Here is a 23,804-nt window from a genome sequence, read left to right as displayed (position 1 = left end):
GCTCGCGAGGACGCGCACTCGGACCAATCGCTGCCCAGCGCGCGCGCCTGCGCGCGGCCGTCCCTGCGGAAGGACGACGGGCAAGCGGCGCCACCGAGATGGCGGCGCTGGGGCGGCTGTGTGAGTGAGGGCCTGTGTGGGCTTATTTCCCTCTGAGGGGCGGGGAGCGGGGTCTGCCCGTGCAGCGGGAGGGATGAGCTCGGGAGAAGGTGCCCCAGGGAGGTCACCGCCGGTAGCGCGAGCCCGAGGCTTTCGCCTTTGCCCGGAGCAGAGGCGGAGCTGTGGTGATGGACGGGTTTACGTGTGTGAAACTGTAACTATAGTTCGTCTCTGTCTTAATTTCCTGCGAATTGTCAAGTCTCGGAAGCTTTAATTTACTTAATGGGTCATCTCCTGAAATTAATGGGGTTTTGTACCCTTTACTGAACAGCATTTCATAGAATTATGGACAGGTTTGTGTTGGAAGGGATCTTAAAGATCATCTTGTTCCAATTCACTGCCGTGGGCAGAGACGCGTTCCATTAGCCCAGGATGCATCAAACCCCATCCAACCTGTGCTTGAACACCTCCAGTGATGGGACATATTTCCAACTCACTCAGTACATGTGATTAATTAAGTTAAACCAGTGGTTTTGCTCAGGTTAAGGCAATAAGATAACTCCTGTTCTGCACTAACCTGCTCCTTAACAGGCTAAGTAGAGGGATTCACAAAAATTACGTTTGTCTCTTAGCTGCATGAAAGGTTGTACTGCAGAGATTTTTAAGATAATGATGACTTGGTTTGGGATGGAACTTAAAGATCACCCAGTTCCTGTCCCTGCCAGGGACACCTTTCACTAGACCAGGCTGCTCCAAGCCCTGTTCAACCTAGCCTTAAACACTTCCCTTAAACTGGCAGGATTAATGAAAAAACTGTGCTCCACACTCCCTTTTTTGCCACTCCCAAGGCTCTGTATTCCTTCTTAGACCCTTTAATAATACAATCACAGAATCAGTAAGGTTGGAAAATACCCCAAATACCAACAAATCCAACCTTTGTGCTCCTTTTGGATGCTCCTCAGGCTGTTTCTGGCTGGTCATAGATGTTTATATGTTTTCCAGAATTGGAGTGTGCTCATTTGTAAGATTTCAGGATGTAACTGTGTAAGTAAATGCCATTTGATCAAAGGGGAAACTGAAACAAATCACAACCCATCTTTTCTCAAAGCACTGTAAGAGCAACCAGTGACATCTGTGCTGCATTTTACCAGGATGAAACAGGAATTTGTGCACATCATTTAACATTGTTCTTCAGAGTTTTATTCTACATGGGCAGCAGCAGCACTTTTTTAGGGAAACTTAGGCCATTTTGGTCTAATTTATCTTGGAATACTTTTTCTTTTACCCAGGTCTTTGTCTTTAATCTTAAAGCCTGTCTTAACTGATATCCTTTACATGTGACAGAAGGAATTATGTATGATGGTTTTTCCAGCTGATGATGTTCTTTCTCCTCACCTAGTTCTAACCACTCAAAACACAAGCCTGGTTGCTGTCAGATGGGCTTCTAAGAAAAGTGGGGGCAGCTCAAAAAACCTCGGTGGCCGCAGCCCTGGGAAACGCCACGGCTTCAAAAAAGTGGAAGGTAGATCTGAGTGTCTTATTTGCATTTCACTGGATTCTTCAGAGGAGGTGGGCAGGGCACTTTTCCAGGAGAAAGAGAAGGGGAGGATCAGTGAAACCTCATGATCCAGGGTCGTTGGTGGGTGTGCAGGCTGAGTCAGCTCCCCCCATCATGAGCCCTGCAGCTACCAGCTGAAACTGCCTACAGAAAATGTACTTTGCTTCTAACTTTGCCTCTCCAGAGAGCCCAGGAGGCGGGAACACTGTGGGACACCTCATAACTGCACTGCACTTTCCCCCCATGCTGGGTGGAAAAACTGAGCATTTCCACTGTTTACAAAGGAGAGAATTATGAGGCTTAGCAGAAGCCAAAGTGCAGATTCTTGCAGTTGAGTGCTTAATAATTATTAGCTTTGCTGATGGAAACAAATCGATGTAAATGTAATAAAGCAAATGCCTTCAGCAGCCAGAAAATGCCTTGTACCCTAGAAGCAATCTTTTCAGAGATTTCACTTTTTGCCATGGTCTATTCATTGTCTTTAATTTCCTGCTAACAGCAGGATGCTTTTAGCATTTGAAGTAATTTTCCCTTAGAAAATGCCTACAGAAAGCTGGGATTTGTAAGTCCTGGAATGATTTGTGTTCTGCCAGGGCTCTGGGGAGCTGTTTCTCTGCAGTCTGAGTGTGTCACTCTGTTGTAGGTGCATTTGTCCACGCTGGAAACATTTTGGCCACACAGAGGTTGATCCGCTGGCATCCCGGCGCTCACGTAAGGCCTTTTCTCTCTCTTTGGTTCTCAGAGAAGATCAGCTTCCCCCAGAGTCCCACACTCACTGCCTCCTCTCTCTGAGTCTCATTCTTAATGCTCATCCCTGTGTTCTGTGGTATTAGTCCCAGAGCCTGCTCAGAGCAGCACCTGTGTTCATGGGGCTCAGGGAAGGTCTGCAAGTCATGGATGTCCCAGAACACCTGTGACCTGACTGGGCATTGTGCTTCTGGCTGGAATGGGTGTCTCATACTGAGCACCATTGCAAACTGCTTGCTGGAAGCAAGTTGTGTGATTTTATTTGAAATAATAAAGCACCAGATGCTGTTGAAGCCAGGTTATCAAACAAGGCAGACCAATGAGTAAATCTGCTGTAGTTGTGGATGTCCAGCCTCTCCTTTCTAATGCTCCTGATCCTCTCCCAGGTGGGGATGGGCCGGAACAAGACACTCTATGCCCTGGAGGATGGGATTGTGAGATACACCAAAGAGGTCTTTGTGCCCCCACCCCGCAGCAGTGAGAGCAGGGATGTGATCTGCCAGCTGCCCAAAGGAGCAGTGCTTTATAAAACTTTTATCAGTGTTGTCCCTACCACAGAGGTAGGAAGCTTCAAACTCGTCACCATGCTGTGAACCTGCTGTGCCATGTGGGCACAGATGGGAAGGACAGACCACTACAGCTACGCTGGCATCTGAGGACAAGAGTGGCTCTGAAGATACCGTTTTAGGACTTGGTTTTGCTCCTGAAGTGCTTATGATCTGTGTTCAGGCACTGAGATCACCTGCTGGCATTTTTAAGAGTGTTGAATAAATGCTGTGGGGCAGCTGAAGGTCTTGGAATGGAATGTGGTACCATGGTCATTTAGTATCTAGAGAACTTGGTCTGTTGTGCCACTGGATGAATTCCCTCTACAATCACTCTTGTGTCAGTACTTGTCCTGCTAATAATTCCCTCTATTTTTGCTCATTTTTAGTCATTACTGTTCTATTTGTACCTTAATTCACAATACTGCAGATCCTTTTCCACATGCACCTAATGCTGTGTACCCGGAAGCTGGGTTTTTCCCTCTGCCTTACCTCAATGATTAACTCAAATATCTGAGTGTTCCATTCAGTGGCCATGTGAGGCAAGTTCACAGGCCTAACTAACTCATTATTGAGTTCAGGGGGCCTGGCAAGATTCCCAAATCTGGGCTGGTATTTGAAGCTCAGCAGCTGGAGGTGTATGATAAAGAATTATCCAGGCTATTCATCCTTTTTATCTTTGAGTCATTACATGACATTTTTGAGCTTGTATTGCTCAAAATAAAGGAGTCCCAATGCATTTGCCCAAACTGATCTCATTTTATCTACAGGTTTGTAAACAATCTGAAACATTGACTCTGCAGTAGAAAACAGGTTATCAAAATCAGTGTAAGGACACCGGTGTTGACATTATTTAGACAGTTCTTCTGCTCTGCAGAAGACCAGGTGAACTAGATCAGCCAGAGGTGTCCACCTGTGCTTCACAGTCTTCATGTAGACCTCCAGCTATTCAGTCCATGCATCTGTCCTTTCCCAGCCTGCAAATCCAGTCCCATGGTTCATCTTGGTGCTCTGTGTTTGGGTATAACCCATGGAGCCCGTCCAGATCCATGTGTGGGGTCTGTACAGAACCACTGTCAGAGGCTGTTGGTGCCAGAGCATGCAGCAGTGCTCCACAGCACATCACCATGCACAGGTGAGGATTTCCACCTGGCAGGCAATCCAGGTACAGTAAAACACTTGATAACCTAAGGAACAGGTGAAGCAGCACGACACCACCATGCCTAAGGTCTGATCCTTTGCACAGCCAGCAGTGCTGCCCCACAGAGGTATGAAATGCTGCTCCTGAGGAGCTCTGGCCTAGCACACCTTCCCTTGGCTTTGCCCTGTGCAGCTCCAGCTGGACCTTTGCCTTTGGTGTTTGCCAGAGAATGAGCAGATATCCCTGGTTCCTCTGCTCAGTGCAGTACCCAGCAATGGCTTTGTGGTTGTTCTTGTGCTGCAAGAGGGAGTCACTGATGGCTGGGTTGGGCTTGCCTGTGTCTCAGCTGATGGTGGATCTGGTGAAGGTTTGGCCATTCCCTGTAGAGGAAAGTGGTCTCCCAGGCACTTCTGTTGCTGACAGCAGGGGAAGCAGCAGTACACTGAGGCCAAGCCTTACACTGCAGTGTTTCTCTGAGTTTGGTAGCTGAGGGGGGCATGGAAAGGGTCTGGCACACCATGTCTGTCCAAGCTCTCTGAGCTTATTCCTGTTCCTGAGAAAGCTGGAGGGTGCCTCAGAGCGTGCTCATAAGGAGGTGGCATCTATTGAGGAGAGAGGAAGAGCATTATAGCAGATCAGAAATAACCAGGAGATTATCCCACCTCTTCTTACAGAGTGGATAAAAAGGCTCACAGCTGCCACCAGCCTGAAATTAAACCCCCACAGTCCCCCAGCACAGCCAGCTGTAGGCTGGGGAACACCTGGAGGTGAGAGCATCAGTCTGGAACACAGCACAAACCTGCTGAGAGACATGTTCTCCTCTCACACTCTGTGCCATGTTCCTGCTCTTCCCTGTTCCCCTTCAAGGACTTGGCAGAAGGCCAGAACAAACTTGACTTTTTTCTCAAGAGGGCTGTCATTTGCTTTCCCTTGACTAAAGAAAAGTTACTGGGATTTACATAAGTACCTATAAACCAGGTGTTGTACCCAGATTTCAGCAGCAAGTCTCAGTGCACAGAGAGAGGAGCCTCCAGGCCTTGTCACATTTATTTTGGCAGAGCTGGGCTGGCTTTACTCTCCTGTGCCCTTGCTGTCCAGGTTTCACAGAATGACAGAATAGTTTGGGTTCCAAGGGACCTTAAAGATCATCTAATTCCAAACCCTGCATGGGCAGGGGCACCTTCCACTATATCAGGCTAGTACTTTCCAGGCAGGTGTCATTAGATACAGCCCTGAATACTGAGTGGCAAGGGCCGACTATGCCAGCCTTTATGGTACAACTTTAAGAGCTCAAAATCCAGGGAAATCATTGAACTTTTAATGCTTTGCTCAGGGTTTCAAATGGTTTTGTTCTGCTTTAGACAATGAGGTCTCTGAACAGGAGCATCTCAAGATGCTGCCACAGGACCTACTTGGCAGCATGCACTCACTTTTCCCTGTTCTATTGTGGGAGTGCAAATCTTAAATATCATAACAAGCAAACCCTCCTGCTCATAAATAAGCCATAAACACTTCAAGGTAATAGCAAGGGGTCTCCCCAGGAATGTCCTGCAGGGAGTAGGAAACAAGAACCCATGAAAGCTTTAGAAACCCAAAAATAACACTCCCAGCCTGGACTTGTATGGAGCAGGTGATCTGAGAGCCAGGCTCCCCCTGCCTGGGGCTCTGCCCTGCCTTCTGGTACAGGCATTTCTGCAAATGCACTGGGGGAGGGGAGATAGATCATTAACCAGCACAGATGTACACCAAAGGAGCCTCCCGATACACTTTGTGCTGTCCCAGAGATAAAAGCTATCAGGGGAAGGCAATCACAGAGCACAGAGTCCTCTGCTACCACCAACTCAGATAGGAACCACAGTGCTGAGTGCCATGTGCCAGCCCCCCACTGCAGGGAGGAGAGCTCACCTCCTGGGATGGCTCAGCCCACAGCCCAAACCTGTCAGCAATCATCTGGTGGATTTCCCGCTGGCGATCCTTCTTGCGCACGCTCTCGTAGCTGGGCAGGCGCGGCTGCTCCCAGGACGGCAGCTGGTACGTGCTGGGGGGTCCCACACTGAACAGCTCCTCTCCCTAGGAATGCCCATCCCCAGGAAAGGGTCAGTGTGATGGTGGCTCTTGTCGCTGCAAGTTCATGCCCTGGTACAACCATGAGTTAATTCGGGGTTCTAAGTTGTAGTCTCTGAACACAGAGAGGATGTTCCCCCTCTCAGGAGGCAATCATGCCACGACCTGCACTGCAGCACCCCAAACCCCCAGGATTTACCACTGGCACATCATGCCCAAACAGCTCAAGGCACTGTGCTGTCCTCTGCAATACTCCTTCCTTCCATATGCTGCCTACCCCAGGGTTTTTACATAGTGGCACCACTTCCACAGTTGTGGGATAGCACCAGAAGATGCTGCCCAGCACCTTTTGCCCCAGGCAAACCCCATAACCAGAGTCTCTTTCCAAGCTCATGAGCACCTTTGCTATCATTCCCACCCAGCTGCCAGCAGGGACCCTGCCATCACCTGCATGCTGGGGTTCTCAGCAGTGCTCTCCAGCCGTGAGGCTCCTCGCTGGGGTCCCACCAGCTGCTGGCTGCTGCTGAAGTAGGGCGGGGGGCGGTCCTGGAAAGAGGAGCACATAAGCAAAGCCAAAATCCCTCTCATCCTTCCAGCAGAGAGCAGAGCTCGACCAGCTCTCATGGCACAGTGGGACCCTGGCAGAGCAAGAGCTGCTCCCTCTGCCCATGTGGCTCCTGCAGCTCTCACAGCTGGCAGCAGCCCCTGCCTGCTCAGTGACACCAACAGCTCCGGGACATCTTCCCTGGCAGCACAGGGTCTGCTCCAAGGGCTGGAGCCAGCTGGAGCAGAGCACAGCCACAGGGACAGTCTGGACACCAGAGCAGGGTTTTGTTGAAAATCAGCAGAATCATCTCTCTTTGGGGGACAACAAAAAACATCCCAACTATTCCACTGGTGTAGATAAGAGCTTCATCACATGCTCAGGGTTACAGAATTTGTAAGTTCTTATCTATTGAGGTTGTCATTTCAGGATAATGCAGCAAGCAAATCTGCAGGGCTGTTCCCAAGCTGTCTCACTCCAGTTAAACTGGATTCCCTGTCAAGGTGTTGAGCAACAGTGAGCAGAAATCCTGTTCACAGAGAACAGCCCCTCGAGCCAGAGCCAGGACTTGAACCATGGCTGCACCTTGCTCTCGGAAAACCCCATCTCTGCCAGCAGAAACCAGCCCAGAAACTTCCAGGGCAACCAGGGATACGCAGGGAGGACTATGAGGATTTACTTTTGCTCTTAACAACCAAAGAACTGTTTGTCTTCGCCCTACACCCCGACTACAGAAGGTACAGGAAAACAGCAGCCAGCTGTTGATTCAATAACTGATGAGCAAAAAATAGTGCAACTACTCCTACCCAAAAGGTGCCTCACATACTAAAACTACTTTCCTTTTTCTGAAGGAAATACATTCTATATATATGTTCCCTTTCCATATGTAATTCTTTGCATCCATCCTTTCGCACAGCCCTTTGCTAAAGGCAAGATACCCACTTAAAGTTTCCACCTGAGAGCTCAGGGAACATCCCACACTGCCTCGGGGAGCAGCTCCCCAGGGCAGGGAGCTCAGCAGCAGTGCCCATTCCCAACTTGTGCCATGGGAAGGCAATAGGAGGGAAGAGAGGGAAAGGAATGGAGACAATCAGACAAGGACACCATCAGTGCAGCCTATTTTCACTGTGATTTCTGCTAGGGACTTCCCAGCCTGTGCTGGACTATTGTATTTGCCTTTCATAGCACTAGTCTCTCCACCCCTTGCTAGTGAGACTGGATGTCCACTCTTCTCCCAGGGACTGCAAAGTGGTACCTGCAGCCCTCCTCTCAAGAGCCATCCCTGCAGTTCTGGAGGCTGAGCTTTCCCCGGGCAGTCACTGCCACAAAAGCAACACTGGCTACACACACTGCTCTTTTCCCATCAGCTTCCCTAGCTGAAAGGCAGCCCCAGGAAATTAGAGATGTGAGCGAAAGGGCTTTGTGTCTCACTGCTCCTTCCCCAGGAGCCGTGCACAAGAGAGCCAGTTGTCAGGGATGCAGGTGGCTTTGTCTGCCTTTGCCCTCAGCTTCCAGTTCCCTTCCCTTCTGGGCCCCTTCCTATAGAGCACAGCTCGACCCCACACGACTGTGCAGGGGGAGGAGAACCTCCCTCCCGAGCTGTGTGGAGAGCAGGGAAGCCTGTTAGTGGTGGCCCTTGGTGATACAACCACAATGGCACAGGCAGGACTTGGTGGGTGGATGGATGGATCTCTTGGATGGAATGGGAGCACGGTGGCAGAGCCCAGCTCTGCTTGGAGGACCCACGGCCATCAGCAATCCCAGCCTGGCTGCAGGATGGTGACCCAGCAGTGCAGCTCCACAGACCAGCACAAGGGAACAGGAGCTCGGGGGGCAGAGGGGACTCGTGGGCAGGAGGAAGAGAGGGAGCACTCGGAGGGCACTCACATACTGGCTGGGCGTCTGGAACAGGCGGCAGGAGCAGAGGAACCGGCAGCACATGGGGTCCCGGTGGTACAGGAGCAGCAGCAGGATCAGGACTGCCACGATGAACACGGAGGTGGACACGGCTGCCAAGAGACGGGAGAGGCGAGAGAGCCGCAGGTTGGACGGGCCCGCGGGCCTCCTGCTGCCGCCCGCTCTGGCCCCGCGGCTGCCGCTCGGAGGAGCCGATTCCACCTGCTACCCGTCCCAAGAGCGCTAAAGCCCCTTTGTACCCAACATCCGTCTCTCCCTACGAGCCGGGAGCAACCTGCAGAGCCAGGAGGGGCTCACCCCATCCCGGACCGCGGCGGCAGGGACCGGCACCGGCACCCACCGTCTCTTCTTGCCCGGGGCTCCCGGCTCCCTCAGCACCACGGCGGGGCGCCGGGTCGCCAGGGGTCCGGTCTCCAGGGAACCCGCCGGCACCGCCAGCAGTGCCAGCCCCGCCGGTCCCGCCGCCGCTCCGCTCGGGCCCCGATCCCAGCGGGACTCCCGGAGCAGGACAGGCCGCTGCAGCGGCCGCTCCCCCGCCCGCCCCCAGGTACCGGCACAGCCCGCGAGGCACCGGCAAGAGGCCGATCCCGCCCGGCGGCCGCCCCCGCTCCGCTCCCGGCACCTCCGCAGCCCCCGCCCGCCTCTCACTGGCGGCGATGACGATGGCCAGGACGTTGTTGTCCATGCTGGCGCTGGCGGTCGCTGTTTGGCCCGAGGCCTCCGCGGGCTGCGCCATCCCGACCCCGCCGCCGGCAGCCCCTGCCCGCCCGCGCCCGCAGCCCGCGAGGGGCGGGACCGGGGCGGGACCGGGGCGGGCGGGCTCAGCGCGGGGCTCCCGGGGCTCCCCCTTCGGACACGCGGCGGGGCCGGCCCGGCTCATCCGTGGGTGCCCCGGTCCCAGCCGAGCGGAACCAGCCCGCGGGTCCGTGCCGGATCAGCGAGCACGGCACAACCCAGCTCGGCACCGCTCCTGCGGAGGACTCCTGGCCCCGCAGGCAGCAGGAGGTGCCCGCTCATTAGCTGATTAACACCTTAATTAAGTGCCATGTCAAGGCTAAGTATCCGGGTACCTTCAGGGCACCCGCTGCCAGGATGGCACCGGACTCAGCCCGTGGCTCCGGGTCGCTCCCGAGCTCTCACTCTCCAGCTATAGGCTTTGAAAAGCCCGAGGTTGATTTTGTGTCACCCATCTGAGGAAGGTGACCCTGCCCCAACACCCTCACAGCTGCTGTCCCAGTGCCCAGGAGGTATTTACACCCTCACCGGGTATGGCCAAGCTTCCTTCATTTCAGAACACCACAAAAATCCGACACACCAAACTGTAGAGATATAGATGTATTTGTGGTGATGTTGCATATTTAACACAACTTTACATAACGGTTCTGACACAGAGTTTTGGCATCCTCCCCGTGTGGCCCCTCTCCCCCCACATTCCTCCACAGCCCCAAAGCACCCCAGGCAGCAGTGGGTGCAGGACAGGGGGGCTGAATGCCAGCAGGTACCTGCCCTCACAAAGAGGTCTCAGTCCACTCCATTTTACAGTACACATCTTGCAACACCCACATCCTTAAATTTGGAGACTGGGAGTGTCAGACCTGCTGGGCGGAGAGAGCTGGGACATGGGAGAAAAGTTAGGATGGCACAGATCCATGGAGACAGCTTTGAGCAGAGGGCTGGGCCAGACGCAGTCCAGATTGTCCCCAGCTGTGAAGTGTCTCCCCAGGGTGTAACGAAACCCAGACTTCTCCAGGCAGCATCAGTCTTGGAGAGAAGAATGTTGGAGGCAGACCGCAAGGACAGCGCGGGGGGACTGCAGGGAAGGAGGATGCTCCACTACAACCCCTCCCAAGAGAAGGTGGCACCTCTTCCCTCTGGAGCAGTGGGGAGCAGAAACAGCAGAGGGAGGATGGAGCTAGCTGGACCTTGTCTTGCTGCTTTGCTTTTTGGCCAGGGAAGTGCAGCAGATCCCAAGAGCTTCTGCCAACGTGGGAGAAAAGAAAGGGTTGGGTCAAGGAGCTGTGGCACAGGGCAGCCCTCCAGGCACGGCTCATCCACACAGGACATTGGCTCTGTGGATGATGTTTTGGCAGGGGATCAGGGCGTCCTTTTGCTGAAGTTGAGACAGAAGTGGCGGGTCTAGAGCACGGCTTGTCCTGAACCACACACAGAGCACTCCCTGCTCACTGTCACACAACACACCAGGGCTCCAGACATTTGGCATAGTTGGGCAGCTGCCCCACAACCTGGGGGCAACCCTGCCCCAAGGCCAGAGGCTACAGGTCCCCAGCAGCCCTCAGCAGGAAATGGGCAAACGGCAAAACAATAATAATAATAATAATAATAATAAAATATGTAAACAACCCAGCACCCTGTCCTATAGCACCAGGACACCCAAGGGAACAAGGTATGTTACAGTCTGAGGGGAGATGGAGACACAAGGACTTCCCGGCCAATGCGGGGTCTCGTCTCTATTGCACTTTGCATCATATATATTTCTATATATATATTTATAAAAATACAAACTAAAGGGCTGGGGTGGAAGGGATGAGATGCAAAGCCTGGGCCAGCAGCAGCTCCATGCACATGGCAGGTTTTGACCCAGTCTGCTTTTGCCTATCCCCAGTCCCTCATCAGCCCACCAGGGCAGCAGCCAGCAAGGGCCCATGCTGGCAAGTTCTAGCCTGGGGCTGGGCAGGATGCTGAGCTGATCCAGAGCCTGCCCACCTGCCAGCCGTCCCTCCCTCTCACATCACCCTTTCCTGAGGCTCCAAGGCCTGGAGTTACAAACACACAGCACTTCCCAGGTGCCTGACATGCCCCCACAAGGATGGGCACTCCAGCACACCCTCCCTGGCCAGCAAGGGCTCATTCCTGCAGAGATGGGAAAGAACCACCTCATGCCTCTCTCTCTGCCCAAAAGACCCCACAGGAGGTTTTCCCCTGCCTGGAGGTTCCCATTTTCTCTTCCTCAAGTGACTATGGTGCAAATGGCACAGGGTGATGTGGTCCAGAGACACCCCCCAAATCAGGAAGGGAGGATGCTCCTTGCTCCCAAGGCTGCCCTCCGGCTGCTCCTGCTACCTCAGCCGCCCGTCAGGTTTGACGGGCCCCAGTTCTGATTTGGGGTCTGGGGAGAGGGAGCTCCAGGAGGTTTTGCTGCAGGTCTCCAGGGAAGTGCAGGCCGAGGGGCTGCTGACACAGACGTTGGCTGCAGACCAGAAGGTGCTGATGGCAGCATCTGCCCAGTCCTCCAGTTCTTTGCCCGTCAGCCGCGCCTTCCGCGCCGCCTCCTCCTCTGCCGCCTGGGAGCGCGGCAGGTTCAGGATCCCGCCCAGCCCCTGGAAGTTCTGGTCCATGTACTCGTTGTGGGGGGGGCCACCATGCAGCCAGTCGCTGTCGTCTGGAAAGGACAGGGAGAGAAAAGAGAGGGGATGAGCAGCACAGCAACATTCCGGCACCCTGCAGGTCCTACCTCCAACTCCAAGAGATGGGGCACAGCATCCCATCCCTCTTGCAACCCCAGCTCTCCTCCAGCACAAGGAAAAGAATGCTTGCTGCAGGAAGGACCTGACTGACATGCCAATGGGGTCTCCACAGCTGCCCAGAGGACAACCCAGTCTAAATATTCACATGGGCAAAGGGACACCAGTGGAAAATTGGCTCCTGCCTGGTCATCAGTTGCAGCCCAGAGGCCAGTACAGGGAGAAGTGCTTTGGACTGTGCACAGGGACACCCTCTCATCCAGCCCCAAACTCCAGAGCATCCTCACCTTTCCTGAGAGGCTGCTTGTGGTTGAAGGTCTGAGGCACCACCAGGAACTGGTTCTCCCCCAGAGGCTCCCAGAACTGGAGGAGGCGGACGGTCCCAGACGCCAGGCGCAGGGGGTGGTTGAGAGGGGGCTTGTACTGGGTGAACTCTGCCTCAGCATCCACTGTAATGTCGTAGGAGGCAGCAATGACGTAGTGGGATCAATCCAGACCACCGTGGCTGTCAGGTTGGGGCCCCGTGACCACTTCTGCATGGCCACCGGCTCGTCGAAAGGCCCCATCAAGCCTCCAAAATTGCGGAAGAGTCTTTCCTTGGGGTCCCACTCTGTGCCCACCTGAAGGAACAGGAAGCACAAGCAGCGGGACACTGGTTAAGGAGCTGAGGTTCTGTGTTTCACTTCCCCGAAACAGAGAACACATAAACCTTGGAGTCCAAAGCAATGAACGCCCCACCCTCCATGGATCACACACCAGCAGTGATTCAGCTGTGCAAGGGCTCCTGTAGCTGCAGGTGATGGATCTCACCTGGCTCTGAAAGGCCCCCTGAAGGCCTGCTCTCCAGCCATCAGCTCCTCACAAATAAACCAATAAACTCCCAGATAAAGGTTTATTCTTAGACACAATGGCAGCTCTGTGTCCTGCTGTCCCCATGGCATGCAGGTGGGACAGAGGAGGAACAGCAGCACAGTGTGGGAAAGCCAGGAATGAAAGCTGCCCATTTACCTCAAGGTTTTGCAGGCGGTTTGCCTGCCCTCCATGACCTGACAGCTTCAGAGCTCCTTGGGGCATCATCCACACCTCCAAGGACTCTGCCTGCCCAGTTGCCAAATTCTGCACTTCCTGCATCACCAGGTAACCCTGGAAACGGTCGTCATAGAAATATAAGTGCACACTGGAGGGGAAGCCTCGAGGCTCAAATCTGGAGAGACAGACAGAGAGGTTGCACATCTGAGCACAAGCATCCTACCAGCACAAGATAAAGCTCCATTTGGAGCCTGGGTTGAGACCACAGAGAACATCTCACCTGCAGAGCTTGTCAGCCTTGGCTGCGGGTGTGGATGAGGCTTTGTGGAGCCCCTGCCTGGAGAAGGCTGTGTAGAAGGTGAGGGTGACATCGGTGAGCCGCTGAGCCCATCGACACGGTCCGTAGACGTTTTCCCAGTAGGCCTTGAGGGCCGGGGTGTTGGCGGGGTAGCTGCCGTACAGGTGCGTGTCCAGGATATCCAGCACCTCCTGATTCACCGTCGACTCGAACTTGCGGGCGAAGCACGTGGGGTCTGGAGAGTTGCTGGAAGAGCACAGGCATTTCTAACAGTGTTGGCTGCACCACTCTGCCCTCCCCACTCCAGCAGGAGCCATACTGCCCACGCTGAAGGCACAGGCTAAGGAGCAGCACAGCACAGCCAGCCTGAATGGGGATCCTCTACGACAGGAATCAGTGGGAGCACACCACAAGTTACTGGTAATGCAGATGGGTCCCCATCTCTCCCACCACCCTCCCCCTTTCCTGTGCTCAGAAGCAGCCATGTGTCATCCAGCTCCTTTGCTGCAATCTCTACTCTGATAGGATCCAACCCACCAGAGACACTGCTGAGCACCTGCATTAGCTCTGACCATGTGGCACTGCCTGCAGGAACATGGTCTTGGACTCTGCAAGCCTGGGACTGCTGGAAAATCCTGCCACAACTGCTCTTTTCAGGGCTGGCTTCTATCTCCTCCCAACTTCTATGTTCAGTCCAGGTTCCCATGCACTGAGAGCAGGGAGATGTTTTGTCACAAGGCATTCTGATCTGCCAAAGAACAGCACTCTGAAGGAGTTTCTAGAACAAGGTATTTGCCCCAAGTGATACATTTGCAGGGAAAGAGCAGGAAAACAGAGGAGAGAAAGTCTGAGAACAGGAGCAATGCTGCAAGCAGAAGCCTGACAGCAGGACAGTATAGTCAGGATAATCCCACTACCTGTTTACAGACACATCTCCACTAACCCCACTGGGGGACCTGACCATGCTCCAGTCTCTTGTGGGGACACGCACAGCAGCTGGCACTGCAGCCTGGGGTGCCCATAGGGACAGCTCAGAGAGGAGAGAACAGGGAGCAGGGGAAAGAGCAGGAAGAGAAAGGAGGATCTTTTTCACCTGTAGCCGAAGGAAGTCCTGGGGTTTGAAGTCATTTGGGGAGCACCCGCACCAGTCGACTATGTGTTTATATTGGCACTTACAGCCCAGCTTCCGGTTCCAGTTGGTCACACGGAGGTTGTTATCCACCAGCGTCTCGCAGGCGTGGCTGTTCTCCAGGACCGTGTGGAAGAAGGACTGTGTAAGGCGGAGAAGGGACAGAACACCCAGTGGGATGGAGGACTGGTGGTTAATGGAGACCCCCACTCATAGAGAGATAGACCTCAACTGCTACTGAACAGAAACTTATCCTTTTTCCCAGCACAGGAGAACACTAAAGGGACCAGGCTTGCACCAATCCTTATCTGGCCCAGAGGGTGACTGGACCTAAAGCTGGGCTGCATGTAAACATGACCCCTGACCTGTCTGCTCTTCTTTTCCCTCTTTCATACCTAAGTCTGGAATAGGGGAGGCACAAAACTGTCTGAGCAGAACCAGCAACACCCTTTGCAGCCACCCAGAGCAGGGATGAAGTGGAAAAGAGATGTTAAGCACACTGGGATGTAAATCTGTTCCGTGGCCCACAGCCAGCACCCACCTCAGCTGGCAGGAGCGTGTAGGTGTAGAACTGGCGCAGCTGGGACACCAGCTGGTCCTCAGCATAGACCACGTATTCCACAAAGCTGCGAGTCAGCGAGAACCAGTCAGAGCCCCCGTCCACCACAATGCCCTCGGGGATGCGGCGCTCGCCCAGCCGCCACATGTGGGAGTCACACTCGTGGAACAAGCGGTCCAGGCCCTGCTTCTTGATAAACCTGGGCATGGGGATGAGGAGTTAGGAGTGTCAACCATCTTGCTAAGTGCAGATGCAGAACATCCCCTCCCTGCCACAGCTGTTTCAGTTCTTTTCTGAAATCCCTCGTTTTCTGTTCCTCCAGTTCAGCTCTGCCTCTAGCTGAGATTACCTGGCGTTGTCTCGGCCATGTGACTTCAGGAAGTTCTTATCTCGGTATTTGGACAGGAACATCACCAGTTCATCGTTGGTCCTGAGATGCAAATCAGGGATCATTAATGCTCCTGGGGTTGAAGCAGCCCAGTAAAACATTAATTCTGCAAGAGCCATTAGACGTAAGGAGCCCAAAGCTGCTGACTCAAACCCTTGTTCCATCACTCGGCAGACACAGACCCAGCCTCTCTGCTGTCTGGCGCCTCACATGCATATTCTCCTGCAATACCCAGACCACAGGAAAAAACAGCTTCTGAGCTACTGGCTGGGCTGCTCTGCACACATGGGAACAGCCTGGCCCCAGAGCATCATCACCAGCACATGGGTGCAATCCCCGACCCCATCTCCCTCAGTTCCCCACTCATCCCTGCCCCTCCCAAGGCATCACACAGCCCAACACTTTCAGCCCCTCCCCTGCCCCAGCAAGGCCCTCACCTCGTGGGGTAGTCAGTCGCACTCAAGTTGATGAAGAAGTCCCAGGGCCATTCAGACAGTTCCAGCAGGTCCTTCATGCTACGCAGGTACATCTTCAGCAGGCTGGCACCTCCCCAGATGGTCACCATGCGCCAGGGTGTCACACGGATGTTGGGGTAGTGCCGGGCCAGCTCCACGGCCTCACGATGCAGGTAGTTGGAGCGCTGCCAGGGAACATGGCTCACCCTCAGCAAGAGCTCATCCTCCCAGGGCCCTGCTTTCCTTTCCACCAGCCTCCACAAGGAGGGAAGCAGCAAACATGGGTAGGGGGGACAATATCTTGCTTCCGTGGGGTTGCAGAAGTAGTGGCAGAGGGTCACAGCTCCACAGCAGCAACCCTACCCAGCCACTTCCCTCACTCACCACCACTAGTGCCTTGGCTCTGCCCCCTCTCCCAGGGACTGATGGAGCACTGTTAGCACCCACTCCCTCCCCCCTGCCACATACCTTGTCAACATGAATGTAGAAGAAGTGCTGCTGGTGGTACACGGCCTTGATGAGCCGCTTGAGCTGGCGGATGGCCCTGCCATGCACCACCAGCATGTAGGCAATGCGCACAGGCTTGCTGGGGGCCCCCTGCTGCAGCCGGCTTTCGTCCCACTGGATCACAGGGCTCACCTTGCCTGCATGGGGAGGGACAGGGCTGTCAGCCACCCCCAGCCTTGGTATCTACTACCTGCAGCTCCTGAGCAGGGCAGGGAACAGCAGGGAAGCACTCAGCCTCAGGCAAACCCCAAACTGGCTGCAGTGCCAGGGCATGGCAGCACATGCAGACCCTTGTGTTACACTGATGGGGGGGTTTTTGGGAAAGGGGGTGTCCCCCTCTGGTGCCTTAAAACAGAAAATGCAGCTGGGCCTGGTTCTGACCCCTGCAAAACTGCAGGCTGGGATGAACAACCCGATTTAAGAAGGCTGGCACAGCTTTGATTGGATTACAGAGGCAGCAGTAATCTGGGAATCAGTGACAGATTGAGGCCGCTGTTTGCCAGGTGGGGCAGTTTGGTGACATAAGGAGGTGGCCTACGAGCCTGCCTGGGATATTCCCAACGCCCAGGGTGACCAGGAGCACTCCAGCAGGACTCACCTGAGAGCTGGCAGTGGCGAGGCACGGACTGGGGCATGAGGCTGCCAGCCCGGTGCAGACACACCACATTGGCAATCTCCTGTTGGCACTGCTTGCTGCTGGCCCGGGCCAGCGCCGACAGGGCGTCTTTGCCCGTGATTTCGCACTTGGGAGTGAAACTGTTGTCGGTGGGCTGGGGAGCCCCCTCCACGCTGCCCGTGTCACCCTGCTGGAAGATGGCCAGCTGGGCCTCCCCGCGCAGCTCCGTCAGGTTCCTGCGGCTGGAGGAGTCCAGCATGGCGGGCAGCCTCCAGCCCGGTCTGTGCCGGGCCGTGACGGCTCTCACCACCTTGGACACTGCGGCGCCGGGGCTGTCGGGCCGGCCCCGCCAGCGGCCGTGCTTGCGGCCGGCGCTGCTGCGGCGCCCCGCAGAGCTGTCCGAGTCCTTGGAGCCCTCGCTGCTCTCGGGAAACCCAGCCTTCTTCTGCCGCTCCTGGGCCAGGTGCACGTGGATGCAGAAGAGAGGACAGACAGTGTTAACTCGGGCCTGTCTCCCCCTGGATCTGTCTGCATGCTCCTGGGAGCATCCCTGATCCCAGTCCCCACAGAGCTCAATGCTGCAGCATGGCAGGTGCTCAGGACCAGCCACTGTGCAGCACAGGACATCGCACAGCCCCTTCGCCACCTAAAACCCCAGGCTAACACCCAACAGCAGTCCCCAGCTGGACCAGCTCATCCCTGCTACAACCCTGCTGTCAGCCCCGGCTCAGCACAGCCAGAGTCCCAGGCAGCCACAGCTGTGCTTTCTGGGCTGAAAGCACTGGACAGGAATAGACCAATGCTCAGCCCACGCTCCCCTTCCTGGATCCCAGCTCTCCCCACTGGATTGGGGCAGGCACTGCCATCACCCCCGTCCCTAGAAATCCAGTCACAAACCCTCCTGTGGACCCAAGTGGATGTACAAAGAGAGCAGTTAATTGCACTTAATCACCTCTACCAGGCTGGCTGACTGGCAGAGACAGTCAGCCTTGGGGAGAGCAGGGATCTGGGAAATTTGGAGAAAGAACTTCCCCAGTGAGTGGTAGCTATGATGTCGGGGCCATGTGCCCCAGCCCACCGCAGGCACTCCTGGATGACAGCAGGCAGCTGACGGCTCCAGCCCAGCCTCCCAGGGCTGTCTCTCAGCACCAGCAAACCCTCACTGCCCAGCGGCTGTGACAGCACCACAGGGAGCTGTAAGGAACATCCAGGGGCATTCCTGAGCAGCAGCATCTCACAAGGATGGTCAGATGCCTCACAAGGACAGAAGGACTGAACTAGTCTTTGGCATAAGACTCTCCTGAGGGTTTAGCTGCTGGGAAGGTCACAGCCAGGAGAAAGCACAGAGTGAAAAGGCTGGAAAGCATTCGGTGTGATCTGCCCATTTCAGACTCCCAGACTACCCATGTGGTGCTGGCACAGCCATGGCAAAACCACTGCTTAAATCCTGAAGGGTTGGTTCAGCAGGGATCAGCCAAGCCTGCTTCCACCCAGACAGGCGTCACAGGAGCCCGAGACAGGCAGCAAACCCTTCATTAGTCACCATGCAGGACCATCTGTTCCAGAGCTATAAACCTGTTTTCCCCACAGAGCATCAAAGGAGAGGCCAGCAGGAAGGCCACAAGTGAGGAGAGAGTCTCTTCCATGTTCCTACAGGAACTCACTAACCTGACACACACCCTGCACTCCCCAACACACCTTTCTCTGGGGACACCCCTTATTACTCAATGCCCACCCATGGTTACAGTCCCACTCACCCCCCAGGAAGGAGTGCTGCTCCCAGCTCAGGAGTATGCCTAGCTGCCTTTCCCAGTAGGGAAGTTGTCAGAAGCACTGCCAGCCCTTCCAGAGCTGCCAGCCAAGGAGCTCAAGGGTTTCTAATTACTGCACCACAGCAGAGTGATCCTCCACCCCAGCCTGGCAGGGAATGGCTCCGGCCACATTGTTCTGCTGTATTTAAGACCTGTATGGGACAGTCAGTGAGGCTCCCCATCCCCTCCTTCTGACACACACATACATGACTCCAGGCACCAGCCAGAGCTCACTTAGAATCACAGAATCATTTAGGTTAGAAAAACTCACTAAGATCATCCAAGTGTTAAACCCCTGTCAAGGCCACCACTAAACCATGTCCCCAAGTGCCACATCTACACATCTTTTAGATGCCTCCAGAGACTGACTCCACCACTTCCTCATCCAGCCTGTTCAAGGGCTTCACAGCCCTTTTGGTGAAGAAAGTTTTGCTAATATCCAACCTAAACCTCCCCTGGTACAACCTGAGGCCATTTCCTCTTGTCCTGTTGCTTGTTACTGGAGAGACTTGTCCTGTTCTGCCTTCCCCAACATGACAGCACCACCCCAGAGTGACACAGAGCCGTGGGTCATGTATCTACCTGCACCCCATCCCCAGCACAGGGCCTGCTGTGCCACTGAGAGGAGCAGAGCTAATAGCACCTTGTTTCTGCAGGATTCCCTCTCTGGCTGCCTGACTCATCAGGCAAAACCAGCACCAAAGCATTCCAAAGCCATCAGAGGAATCTCGAGTTAAAATGGCTGAAGTCCCCTAAAAACAAGCTCTTTGGCAGAAAAAGTAACTATCAAGGAATCTCTTCTATGGAAGAAAAGACACTTTATAGGAAGCTTCTCTTATGGCCACAGCACACAGAGTACACCAGCACACAGGCCCAGAGAGGTGCCACCTCCTTCCTGGACAGATAAAGACAGGAGACCAAGTGGCTAAAACACTGCAGTGACAGATCCTCTTCTCCACCCACAAGGAAACTCTGTGGTTTGAGTTTCACTGGTGCCAGCTCTACCATGGACTAAGAGCTTCAGGAAGCTCATGTGCTCACTCAGGAGCTGTGGGAGTCACAATGACAGAGGCAGGATTGCTCTGGCCTCTTGAAATCCCACTTGTGTGGGGAGACACTCATACTGACCACAGCAGGAATGGGAATTTCCTCTCTCATCCATCAGTCTGGATAGGGATTGTGTTGTTTGATCCTGGAGAAACAAGATTAATTTGATTTCCATGAGGAAACACAGTGTTGACTTGGGCAGATGGAGACAGATTCACATACTCCTGGTATGCACCCCATAAAGCATCTGCTTGGTGAACACAGGGAGCCTGCAAGACCCCAAAAGAAAACTTGGGAAGAGAACTGATGGATCCAAGAGGCACAGCCAGCTCCACAGTGCTTCCAGGACTTCAGTGTCTCTTCTTCTTCTCTACAGCCAGTCACAGCCCATTCATGGTGGGGATGAGCTCTGTCCATTAGTGGGAAGGAGCCATTTACTGTGGCAATTCCAAATTTCCACAAAGCCTTTCTGCAAGGTCAGACTCTCCTGGGACTGTTCCTCTGGCTTTACCAGAAATGCCCTAAGGAAATGGTGTCTCCTCTAGGTCTGGCCAAAATCAGAAGCTGCAGGATGGCACAGAAAACAAGAGCTTTGCACTTTATAAGAAATAAAGGTTAATTGGACTTTTCCCAGCTTGCTAATGGGTTTGGGCTGTCCATGAAGTTAAGGATGGTTCTTGTCCTCTCCAAAGAGGCTTGTCAGTTCCCAGGACTGCTGGTGGTTCAGCTGCCCAGCTCAGTTTTGGGATCAGACATGGGGAAACCAGGCAAGGACCAAGGCAGACTGAGCCAACCCAGGAAGCTGTGAAGGGCAGGAACAGAGAACAGCAGACAAGCAGTGCAGGATGGTGCAGAGGCAAGGAGAAGCCAGGATGGTGAAGTAATTTGATCAAGGTCACAGAACAGGTAAAGGAGCAGCTGGGCACTCCTTGGTGCCAGATGAGTTTACCCTCACACTTCCAGTGCCTCCAGACCACAACCCTCTCTTTGACACATTCATTCCCTGGTGATGGGCATATGGCAGCACAAGAGGGTGCTCATGGCCATTCCCTGTGGCCCAGGAGGAGGCCTAAGGCTGGGAATTAACCTGCTGAAAGAGTGGTGCCATTCTAGAGACCTTCCCCAGTGCAAGGGGCTGCCCCATTCCCCTTCTCATCTCTTTGCTCTCAAGGAAAGCTTTTTAGACCTGCTGACCATGGGATCCCTCCACACCAGGGAGCCAGTAAGAGGCTTCAGCCACTGGTCCACACAGACATAGCACAGTCTGGGCAGTTCCCAACAAACAAATCCAAGTTAACAACCCAAGGGTGGGAGCTTGGTTTGACAGTGGCAGCAGTGTGCTTCATCAGCTTGGGTCCTCTTTGATATCTGCTCTGTGTCTGACCTTGGGCAAACTCCTTCACCAGACCATGCCTCAGTTTCCCCACACTCACAAGAAAGAAGTGATGCATTTGGCCTTAGCAGGGTGTTCTGGTACACAGACATCAGCAACTCCAAAAGGTCCTTGTACTCTCCCAATTCACAGGGGTACCTCTCACCAAAACACCTACACAGCACCTCAAACAAACCTCCCAGCTCTCTGAATTCCATGTTTTCTGGTTTGGGTGTCTCTGACCCCAGTTTCCCACAACATCCCCCAAACCACAAGTGCAAGATCCCCATCAACCCCCCCACACCCCACTCTATGCCAGACCCAAAACAGCCCACCCTGCGCCACAAGCTCCCCTTCTCAGCTGCTGTGACCCTGCACTGCTGCAGCCAGAAGCCCCCCAGGCAACACCCACCGCCCACCGCCAACAGCTCCAGCAGCCGGAGGCAGCAGGACCCCGACCCGGGACCCCCAGCCTGGGTCTGGCCTTGCCAATCCCAGAGCCCACCCCCTTTGTCCCCGCTCCTCAGCGAGGGGACACTTCGACCCCCAGGGCACTGTCCCTCCGCAGGGCTCCCACCACAGCAGCCACCGCCCCCCGTGACCCCTCAGCCCCTTCAGGGCCCCCCAGCCCTTTCATCGCCCTCCTCCAGCACGGCCCCCTCACACCCTCCACCGTCCCCCCGCAAGGCCCCGGCCGCCCCCCCACCCTCCGGCGGCACACCTTGGCCGGGCCCTCCTCGTCGAGGCCGGCGGAGCTCCAGAGGACGAGCCCCTGGAGCAGGAGGATGGCCAGGGCCGTGGCGGCCGCCAGCCGGTAGCGCCGCAGCAGCTTCCGCGCCCGCCCGCCGGCCACCATCGCCCCGCCGGCCACCATGGCCCGCCGCGCGCCGCCAATGCGCATGCGCGGGAACAGGGGGCGGGGCGGGGCTGGAGATGGGCGGGGCGAATGGGGAGGGGGCGGGGCTTGGGAGAGAATGTAAATGTGAGTGAATTAATTAATGAGTGTTAAAGTAAGTGAGAGAGTGAATGGATATGAGTGTGAGTAAATGTGAAGGTGAATTAATGTGAGTGTTAAAATAAATGCGAGAGTGAATTAATGTGAGTGAATTAATGAGTGTTAAAGTAAATGTGAGAGTGAATGAAGGTGTGAGTGTAAGTAAATGTGAGAGTGAATGAACATGAGTGTTAAAGTGAATGCAAAAGTGAATGAGTGTGTAAGTAAACGTGAGAGTGAATTAATATGTCAGTGAATTTGTGTCAGCAAATTAATGTGAGTGAATGAGTGTGAATTAATGAGTGTGAGTGTGTTAGTAAATGAGCGAATGAATGAGTGAATGAATGTGTAAATGTGAGAGTAAATGTGTGAGTGAGTGTGCAAATGATTGTGTGAGTGGGTGTGAATGAATGAGTGTGACCATGTAAGTGGATGTGAGAGTGAATGTGAGTGTGAGTCAATGTGTGAGTAAATGAATGTGAGGAAATGAGTGTGAATTAATATGAGTGTGAGCATGTTAATGATCGAATGAATGTGAGTGAGAGTGAATTCATGTGAATGTGAGAGTAAATATGTGAGAATGAGTGTGCAAAGGAATGTGTGAGTGTGTGTGAATGGATGTGAGTGGGTGAGTGGGTGTGAATGAATGAGTGTGAGCATGTAAGTGAATGTGTGAGTGTGAATGAGTGTGAGTGAATGTGAGTGAACATGTGTGTGTGTGTGCTTTGAGAGGTGAGTGAATGTGTGTGGCACTGTGAGTGATGTGAGTGTGCACTGGGGTGCACATATGGTTGTGTGTGGCCACCCGTGCCCTGCTGTGTGTGCCTGTGTCACTGGTGTCAGCCCCCCTGCCATGGCAGAGACACCTTCCACCATCCTTCTCCTCCAAGCCCTGTCCAACCTGGCCTTGGAAACTTCAGAGATGGAGCAGCCACAACTTCTCTGGGCATCCTTCTCTCCACCTTCCCAGGGATTAATTCCCTCTCAACATTCCATCCAATGGCCCTGTGAAGCCATTCCCCTTATCCTGCCACTCTTCTAAGTGACACTTGTTTTAAGCCTCCCTAGCTCTTTTTGACCCCCTGTAGGCACTGGAAGGGGCTCTGAGGTCTCCCTGGAGCCTTCTCCTCCCCAGGCTGAACACCCCCAGCTTTCCCACCCTTTCCCCTGTGGAAGCTGCTGGGGGGAAGCATTTCAGCAGAGGAAGCAGGAAGCAGTGGCTGGGTGGTGATAGCAGCTCCTGGGAGCTCCATGACCTCCTGTGAGCCTTGTGGGCAGATTCTGCCAATGAAGCTGAGGGGACACGGCAGAGGGTTTCAGGAGGAAGAGGTTTTGACAAGAGGGGGTTCCCCAGGCTGAAGAAGAGCTCCAAGCAGCCTGCTGAGCTCTGGGAGGGCTTCCCCTTTGATAGGAACAATTTGGTCCATGACTCAAGAGCTGAGAACTGCAAGATTGCCTCAGCATTTCCACACCAGCAGGAAAAGGCTCCCTACGTAGAATCC

The 23,804-nt window shown here is 54.4% G+C and overlaps 3 protein-coding genes across 3 annotated transcripts; 1 reads left to right on the top strand and 2 right to left on the bottom strand.

The window, feature by feature from the left end:
• Window positions 1-29: 29 nt before the first annotated feature.
• On the top strand, window positions 30-3,194 carry MRPL27 (mitochondrial ribosomal protein L27). Its single transcript, XM_079323327.1, has 4 exons — window positions 30-120; window positions 1,499-1,621; window positions 2,301-2,368; window positions 2,791-3,194. Exons 1-4 carry the CDS (start codon window positions 99-101, stop codon window positions 2,995-2,997), a joined length of 420 nt encoding a protein of 139 aa, XP_079179453.1. The 5' UTR covers window positions 30-98; the 3' UTR covers window positions 2,998-3,194.
• A 144-nt stretch (window positions 3,195-3,338) lies between these two features.
• Window positions 3,339-9,404, bottom strand: LOC306810590 (uncharacterized protein). Its single transcript, XM_079323326.1, has 5 exons — window positions 9,264-9,404; window positions 8,586-8,707; window positions 6,602-6,700; window positions 5,996-6,160; window positions 3,339-4,692 (listed from the first exon to the last, which is right to left on the bottom strand). The coding sequence occupies exons 1-5, from the start codon at window positions 9,349-9,351 to the stop codon at window positions 4,546-4,548; spliced, it is 621 nt and encodes a 206-aa protein (XP_079179452.1). The 5' UTR covers window positions 9,352-9,404; the 3' UTR covers window positions 3,339-4,545.
• A 531-nt stretch (window positions 9,405-9,935) lies between these two features.
• On the bottom strand, window positions 9,936-22,206 carry XYLT2 (xylosyltransferase 2). The gene is given in 13 exon segments (XM_079323311.1): window positions 9,936-12,015; window positions 12,385-12,579; window positions 12,582-12,717; window positions 13,106-13,301; window positions 13,407-13,657; window positions 13,659-13,670; window positions 14,518-14,694; window positions 15,095-15,311; window positions 15,462-15,542; window positions 15,938-16,140; window positions 16,424-16,599; window positions 17,061-17,532; window positions 22,030-22,206. Coding segments are annotated over 13 exon segments (2,592 nt in total). The 5' UTR covers window positions 22,183-22,206; the 3' UTR covers window positions 9,936-11,692.
• Between the last annotated feature and the right edge of the window lie 1,598 nt (window positions 22,207-23,804).

This window comes from Erithacus rubecula, assembly GCF_903797595.1.
Source record: "Erithacus rubecula genome assembly, chromosome: 20".
Taxonomy (NCBI): domain Eukaryota; kingdom Metazoa; phylum Chordata; class Aves; order Passeriformes; family Muscicapidae; genus Erithacus; species Erithacus rubecula.
Note: the sequence above shows the minus strand (reverse complement) of the source record. Positions and strands in the feature narration are given on the sequence as shown.

Bases quoted from the DNA above. Each gene is read 5' to 3' on its own strand.
- MRPL27 (XM_079323327.1), top strand. From the start codon at position 99: ATGGCGGCGCTGGGGCGGCTGT. The intron at 121-1,498 runs GTGAGTGAGGGC...CTCCTCACCTAG, and splicing joins GGCGGCGCTGGGGCGGCTGT to TTCTAACCACTCAAAACACA. The intron at 2,369-2,790 runs GTAAGGCCTTTT...ATCCTCTCCCAG, and splicing joins GCTGGCATCCCGGCGCTCAC to GTGGGGATGGGCCGGAACAA.
- LOC306810590 (XM_079323326.1), bottom strand. From the start codon at position 9,351: ATGGCGCAGCCCGCGGAGGCCTCGGGCCAAACAGCGACCGCCAGCGCC. The intron at 6,701-8,585 runs GTGAGTGCCCTC...TCCTCTTTCCAG, and splicing joins TCCAGACGCCCAGCCAGTAT to GACCGCCCCCCGCCCTACTT. The intron at 4,693-5,995 runs GTGAGCTCTCCT...TCTCCTCAATAG, and splicing joins GGGCTGAGCCATCCCAGGAG to ATGCCACCTCCTTATGAGCA.